We start from the raw sequence: 7,577 nt of genomic DNA, 5'->3' as shown, positions 1-7,577 counted from the left end.
GGTTAGTCTCTTCGTGCAATGCTGTAGAGAGAAAGCGGGGGAAGACAGGGCGCCAAATGGGCCATCTGCTTCCAGGGGACCCTGCTGGCTCCAGGGCTATCTCTCCCTCCACCCAGCAGACCTCCACCCAGCAGTTACCCTGTTGGTAACTCTCTCCAGATGGTAGGCTCCCAGGGGCACAGGAACATGCGTTCCTTTGGTGACCAGGTCCTGGGGCTGGGGGATGCCTCCTCCACACCAGCTGGTGCCTGGGAGCATGGCAGGCCAAGCACTGCCCATTGGGCCAGGCTATTCGATCTGCCCCTTCACCCGGTTTGCCAGGGCAGAGATGCATCCTGCCAAGGCCATCTGTCCTGAGGGCATCAAGGCACCTGATCTCAGAACTTGGGGGGGGGGGGGGGGGGGAATGAGGTGAAAAGGGGCAGGGTCATATGAACCGAGGACAACTCTCTGGCCTGAGAGTCAAGAAATCTAGGCCCTGGCCCTGGCTCTGTGTGACCTTGGGTAAGTCGCTGCACCTAGCTGGACCTCGGTCTCTTATCTGCTAGGTAAGCGGTTTGGACTGAGTGATGGTCAGGGAGCTTTGCAGCCAGGGGTCAGTGGGAGGGAGTGGGGAGCAAGGGGCATTGATGAAGAACCCCCTCCCACCCCCGGGGCAAACACACAAGCTGGCAGGAAAGGGGGGGGGGGCATCTTAGCCCCCCACTCCTCCCTTCATGGCAGCGTGAAGCACCAAGGAAAAGAGCATCTCTCGTGATATGTACATCTCTGGCGGGGGGCAGGAGGAGAGGATTCTTCTCAGCACCCCCCCCCAGGACCCCACACAATGCCTCCTCATGATTAGGAATTCCTTTCTAGGGTTCACCCTCAGTAGACTGAGAGAACTCTTGTATCCTCCTTGGCATCATCGTCCCCATCCTTCAAATCCTACCTCACCCCCCATTTACCCTCTCTGTGAACAGCCCCAGCCTTCAGAGCCCCGTCTGGTGATTTTTGTGCAGTTATGCTCCCATGTTGGGGCTCCAGGCATGGTCGGAGTCCCTTAACTCAGCCTCTTTGAATCTTTGGGTTCCATCTGGAAAAAAGCAAGAAAGTCAAGCCACATCCCTTTGAGTGCTCCTCCACTGGCTGTCTGCTCCCTTAGGGAGTGGGGACTGCCAGCCCCCTCAGAGTGGCCCAGAAAAGAGAAAAGCAGCAGACAAAGAGGCAAAAAGGTGGGGGGAGGGGGGGCAGTGGAGGAGGTAGAAGGAGAGAAATTCCCACTCACCAAACAAAAGAATGGGATGGGGGGGCGGAACCCGCTGAGCAAAGAGGAGGGGAAACAGCTGGATACCAGGAAGGAGAGAGGTCTGATTGGCCCCACGCTGGCCTCAGCCAGCGCCCCGCTGTCTACCCTGGCCCACTGCAGACGACCTTTCCATCCCATCGGAGTCCCTACTTCGACCTTTCCATCGGAGTCCGTACTTCTCGGGAAGCTGTGAGGCTCCAGTTCTGAAACAGGATTGCCTGGGGTAAGGTTCAAGGTTTAAGGTTAGGCCCATTGGTATGCAGATGAGGGGCTGATGTTGCAGACCTGGTGGGATTGGGCTGGGGGAGAACGAGGGAGTTTAAACCTCTGGGCAAGAGAAGTGGGAGGGGGCTGCTGGGAGTTGGGGCTGGGGCAGAAAGCTCTGATGAAAAGCTCATTCTTGCTACTGCAGAGGGCTTAGCCTTTACCCAGCTAAAATGAAAAAAGAGGGGCGCCTATGCTAGACATTTCTGCAGCCGCACTATCAGAAACACACCGGGTCCCTCACACCCACACCACACACATTCCTTGACCTGCCTGTGCACATGCGTGTGAACTTACATAAACATTCCTGCTTACGTGCTCATCACGCACGCACATAATCACTGGTGCACACATACAGACATCTAGGGAACTCTCTAGATGGGTACATACTCCCCCAACTACATACAAAGAACACTTTTTGTTTCTGTGACCATTTGTTTCTAAAAAGCTGTATTTAGGGGTGCCCCTGGGTGGCCGCTCAAGTTGGTTGAGCTTCCAACTTGGGCTCAGGTCCTGATCTCACAGTTCTTGAGTTTGAGCTTACTGCTGTCAGGGTGGAGCCTGCTTTGGATACTCTGTCCCTCTTTCTCTCTGCCCCCATTTATGCTCTCACTCTAAATAAATAAATAAACATTTTTTTAAAGCTGCATTTAGGAAGTATATTTTATCACTAATGGTCTTTTAAAATCATATGTCAGTTTTTAAAACCATGAACTCTGAACGCACTGGACATGCCTTATTTATTTCTGCACCCCCAGAGAGAAGTCCAGTGCCTGGAACATAATAGATACTTCATAAATGTTTGTTGAGCAAATGAGTGACGGATGAATAACCTTTTAAAAAGCCACAAGACTCCTTGATGATGAAGCTTCTCTAAATCTAGCTCAGTGACTAATGGTTGTATTCTGCATGTGTGGTTGTATTAGAGAGAACATTTGTACAGATGCACGAGTGTATGGCTAATTAGCAGGGAGGGGTGCAGACAAGGAGGCTTGCGTGAGTGAGTAAACGAGCCTTTGCCAGGTGTCTGCACACGCCCGTGCGAGGGAATATCAGTGTGTGTGTGAGCCCACAGGCACTGAAGTTGGGCGGCAGTGGGAGGGGCTGGGAGGAGAAGCCCCCTAGACGCAGCCCCAGCGTTTAGGGGGCTTGCACCTGCAACAGATGCACTGCGTGTATAACGCACGGCCTGGAGTCGGCAAGTGTGGGGGTGGGAAGTGAGCCCCAGAGAGCCCTGCCTCTTAGACGGCTACCCTTGCTCCTGCTCCCTCCTCAGGACTGGGCTCTGAAGTGATTTAGCCCCATTTCTGCCGCCACCTCCTCCCGGGGCCCCCATGAAGCTCCCGGCTTTCCTGAGCCTACTGGCACTGGTGCTGCTAGAAGCAGGGACAGCTTCTCGCCCAAAGGGGAGGAAGAGGAGAGACCAGACGAACGAGGAAGGAGATTCTTATGCGGTCCTCAATCTGGGGAACTACGTCCCTGGCCTGGACAACTACGATGAGGTCATTGACCTGAGCGACTATGAGGGGCTCATGGACTATGTGGACCAGCTCCCCGAGGTAAGGGGCACACAGCAGACCAACTGCGTTCCCTGGGCCTGGGCCTCTCCCAGCTGCCCACAATGCAGGGGTTCAAGCCTCCACCTTTCTCCAGGAAGTGGAAATTCTAGTCCCTTCATAGGAACTTATTACTTAGATAACACTAAGAAAGAGGACAACAGAAGTTCCGTTTCTTTGTTGGTTTGTAGTAAACTTGGTGGGATCCCCCACAGAAGTCATACATCTGGAGCCTGTTGGCAAATAAGACCACAAGCCGTGTCTCACTGGGTGGGAGTCAGCGAGGTCTTCATATTCTCGCTAGAAAAAGAAGCTCCAAACCCCATCTGCTCTTCAGCTGTCTTCTAGTCTGCAGTTCTTTCTCAGCCCTTCCTGGCCTTGGCAGGGGCTGATCTGAAGCCTACATCCGTTGGCTGTGTGAGCTCAGTCAGTGCTGAGCGAGAGGAAGCATGCCAGCCTGGGCGATCCAGAGACATGCAATCCAGCTCTGGACAGCTTGGCCCCGAGCCACCTCCTTGATCCCTGGTGCTCCCCTCTCTGGGCCCATGTCCTCCTCCATGTAAGGAAGATACTGGACCAGATGCTCTTTAAGAAGTCTCTTCCTCCCTCCCCCTTTCCTCCACAGTGACTCTTTGCAAGTTAGAAATTGGTCGCTGAGGTCCCCATAGTCCAGAGTCAAAAACTGGCCTACTGTGTGCTGTGTGCTATGTCTCCAGGTCAAAGTGACCAGCCTGGCTGCTCCAACCCAGATCAGTTCCACTCAGAGCATGATGGATCCAAGGACACTCTCTTCAAAGCCCCCAGTGACCAAGCCTACTGTGCTGGGCCTCCCGGGCTCCCCAAGCAGCCACGGTGAGTTCATGGTCACCGGTCTCAATATGCACAGGTCACAGGCTATGCGGCCATGACCCAGCACTGGGCCTACCACGGTGAAGTGTGGTTAGGGTAGGGAGTGAAGGATCGGGGCTAACCTTTACTTTAAGGGAGGGGAGGAGCAATAGCCACAGAAGGAACAGAAAACAAAAACAAAACAAAGGGAGAGGCTGGCTGTCCCTAATGCTTTTTGCTGAATGCACAAATTGGACAGGAGAAAAAAAAAAAAAAAAAAAAAGAGAGAGAGAGAGAGAAAGAAAGAAAGAGCAAGAACTCTACTATGACTAGCAAAGGCACCCCACCTTAATTAACAGCATCACTAGGGGAGCAGGTCGAGTGGTAATTAGATTAGAGACAATTAAAAGCCTGTAGAGGAGAATAAATAACTTTGTGGCTGTCACTAGGCATAGGGGTAAATGCAGCAGACATACTGCTTTTCAGCTCTAAATTCCCCCTTAGCAGCTCTTTTCCCCTCCCTGATGCTCTCCTGGAGACTGGGGTGCTGGCCTATTGACAGTAAGGGGTTGGCACTCTTTGGGGACCAGAACTGGAGCAGAGGAGAGATGCTGTTAATCCTGGACTTGCTGGTCCCTGGCTCTCTTCTCTTGAGATATTTGCCTTGGGTGGGTCAAGAGTATCAGGGCATCCATAGGAATCCATGACCTCTCAGAGCTATAGAATCCCAGGCTTAGAAAGACCATAATAGGGCTTAACTTGATCTGCCACTCAAGGCCTTGGGATAAGAAGGGCCTGAGGTCCTCTCTGCTCCACCTCTACTCGTGGCCACCGGTAAAGAAGAGCTGCCTCTTAATCATGGGGCTGTGTCACTGCTAACAGATTTCACCCTTGAGTTGAATGAGCAGTGGTCACCCATAATCTCTGTCCCTTGTGAAGTGAGTGATGGAAACCACCTGCACAGTTCAGTTGTATGAGCCAGCAAAGTCTTCCCAACTTTTTAAAGCCAGTTTGGGTTTGAACGGCTGGCTTTTTGTCTAATGACTGCTGGTCATGGCATGAGAACAGGAGAGAGCTATTTCCTGGGATGCCGACACCATAAGAAAGGGAAACGAATCCTAGGCGAGCACTGTCCACTCCATTGTGGCTTTGTTATGCTTCTTGAAGCCATACAGAACATGTCTAAGTCCTCGCCCACAAGTTACCTGGCAGGGCCAGCAACCACTGGCCACTCCACCTAATTCTACCTTTATTTTATCTTCACTGTGCCTTTGGGACCAGAGAGGAGCCCTATGGAGGGAAAAAAGGCTGATGGATGTCCTAGAAACACCCACATAGGCCCAGGAAGACCTACATAGGATTGGGGCCCGATAGAGCACCAATGGGCTGAAACTGGATAATAACGGTGTGGATCTGCTTCTCTTAGGTTGGGGGCTGAGTGCCGGGTTGGGAGCAGCCCACAGCACTGCCTCCGTGCATTGTGACATTGAGTTCTTTCTAGCCATGGCTCAGACAGTCCCTGGAGCAAGGGCCACTGGTCCCAGAGGCCAAAGGGAGTCTGAGAAGGGTCTCCCTATGTTCTGTCTTCCAGCTGAGCCAGACCTGCCTACCTGTCTGATCTGCGTGTGCCTCGGTTCCTCTGTGTACTGTGATGACACTGACCTAGAGAGCATCCCGCCTCTTCCCAAGGCAACCGTTTACCTGTACGCCCGCTTCAACCGCATCAGCCGGATCCGAGCTGGAGACTTCAAAGGGCTGAGTATGCCATGCCCTGGTGAAAGTGTCCCACCTGTGCTGGCCTTTCCCTGTTAGCTTTCAGTTCCCCCGGCCACCAAATGGAAATAGCCCCCAAGTCTCTCTAATTTGTTTCCTTGAAGATTTTGGATAATGAAGGTGACCTGTCCTCATTTGTTCTCCCCAAAGCTCTGGAAAGCTGGGAAGGGGAAGACAGGATCAAGCCTCCATTTCAGGATTCCCAGCCCTTAGAGCTCCGCACCCTTTGGCCTCTGGACAAGCCCAGGCTAAATCGACTCTCCATAGCACTGAGGCCGTTTAACCTATTTTTTTTGTTGGTTGTGTTTTCCTTCTTTCTGCCTAATACCCTGCCTCAGATGGGAAACCTGGGCTCAAATCCAGATTCTGCCGCTAAATCCCATAGCCTTCTGGGCCACGGCATCCTTTTGTGTTAACTAATGGTGAATGGTGGGGGTAGAATGGGCCCAGAGATTGGTGGGCCTGTTGGATCTTGGCGTCGAAAGGTTTCTACTAAACTCATCCATGGGCGGCCACCACACACGACACAACCCCGTGGGATTCCACCCAGTGGGAAGTATGGCAGAATCGGAGGGTTTTCCCAGAAGGTCCTGGTTTACCACATTATTTCTTCTGGCTTGGACTTCATACAGGTGGAGGACTGGCTGGCACTCCCCATCTTTAAAGGGATGGGGCTGGGTACCGGCAGGTCCAGCACGGGCAAGGAAAGACGGTGTGTCCCACGACTCTCTCTGTATTCTCCCCCACACCCCATAGCAAAACTGAAGAAGATCGACCTTTCTAGCAATTCCATCTCCTCCATTGATGATGATGCCCTCCTCCCGCTGCCTGCCCTTCAGGACCTGATCCTCCCGGAGAACCAGCTGACGGCTCTGCCTGTGCTGCCTACTGGCATTGAGGTCCTGGACGTCCGCCTGAATCGGCTCCAGAGCTCGGGCATACAGCCTGCAGCCTTCAGGGTGAGCCAGGGCCTAAAGTCTGCCATTTGCCACTTGCTACCCATGCCCACAGCCACACACACACACACACACACACACACACACACACACCCTGCTCCCATACTGTTCTCGGTATGGGAATCAAACCCTATTTTCTTCATCTGTTCCCATTTATTAAACTTTTCTTTCTTTTTTGGTTTCAAAAAACTGATTCTGACTCCAGAAAAGGGTGTTTTCCAACTGCCATCCCAAGAACTTCCAGGAAAAGGAAATTCGGGCCTCATGGGCTTATTACTGGAAACGGGGGGTGGGTGGTACCAGTAACCAAGGTCAGCAACTCTCCCCCTGCCTCTGCTAGCATGTCGTGGCCTCTTGGCTTCTTCCTAAGCGCCTGTTCATTCACCTCTCGGTGCAGTCAGCATCTGCTCCCCTAAAACCCAGGCTGTGCCATGACTTGCAGGCGTGCTGGCTCCAACCCCAACCCCACATAAAATTTTCTTTCCGAAGCCCACCACTGACTGTCTTTCTGTGACCAAGTGCCTACGAGAGACCGTCCGATTGATCCCTGGCTGGCCAGTTGTGATGGGAAGGGCTAAACCCGAGGCACAGACGTGGCCCCTGCGGCTGCCCCCTCAGCAGGGCTCTGAGGGCTGCAGGAGCGGCTCCAGGGAAGGGAGGACATGAGGAGGGGCTCACGCCCAGCTCTGCCGCACTCACGTGCTCAGTCTGCCTCACGTGTGCCTGCGGCTCTCCCTCTGCTGCTCCAGATGCTTCCCGAACATACTCTTCCCAGCCCCTCCAGGATCAGACTTGGAGATGTCCCACTTGGGAAGAATCCCTTCTGATGGCAGAAAAGTTGAGGCTGAGCCGGAATGGCCCCTGGTCCTCCCTTCCACCCCCTCCGTGCCCCCCCCCCCGCGCCCCCCTCGC

The 7,577-nt window shown here is 53.5% G+C and overlaps 1 protein-coding gene across 1 annotated transcript in view; it reads left to right on the top strand.

The window, feature by feature from the left end:
* The first annotated feature begins 2,886 nt into the window (after window positions 1–2,886).
* The window catches only part of OPTC (opticin), a 5,769-nt gene continuing 1,078 nt past the window's right edge, over window positions 2,887–7,577 (top strand). The window contains exons 1-4 of the mRNA XM_077772117.1: window positions 2,887–3,111; window positions 3,825–3,960; window positions 5,537–5,695; window positions 6,466–6,668. Coding sequence (XP_077628243.1) covers window positions 2,887–3,111; window positions 3,825–3,960; window positions 5,537–5,695; window positions 6,466–6,668 — 723 coding nt within the window. The remainder of the gene's footprint in view (window positions 3,112–3,824; window positions 3,961–5,536; window positions 5,696–6,465; window positions 6,669–7,577) is intronic.

The sequence above is a fragment of the Crocuta crocuta genome, unplaced genomic scaffold (assembly GCF_008692635.1).
Source record: "Crocuta crocuta isolate KB4526 unplaced genomic scaffold, BGI_CrCroc_1.0 scaffold318, whole genome shotgun sequence".
NCBI lineage: Eukaryota > Metazoa > Chordata > Mammalia > Carnivora > Hyaenidae > Crocuta > Crocuta crocuta.
Note: the sequence above shows the minus strand (reverse complement) of the source record. Positions and strands in the feature narration are given on the sequence as shown.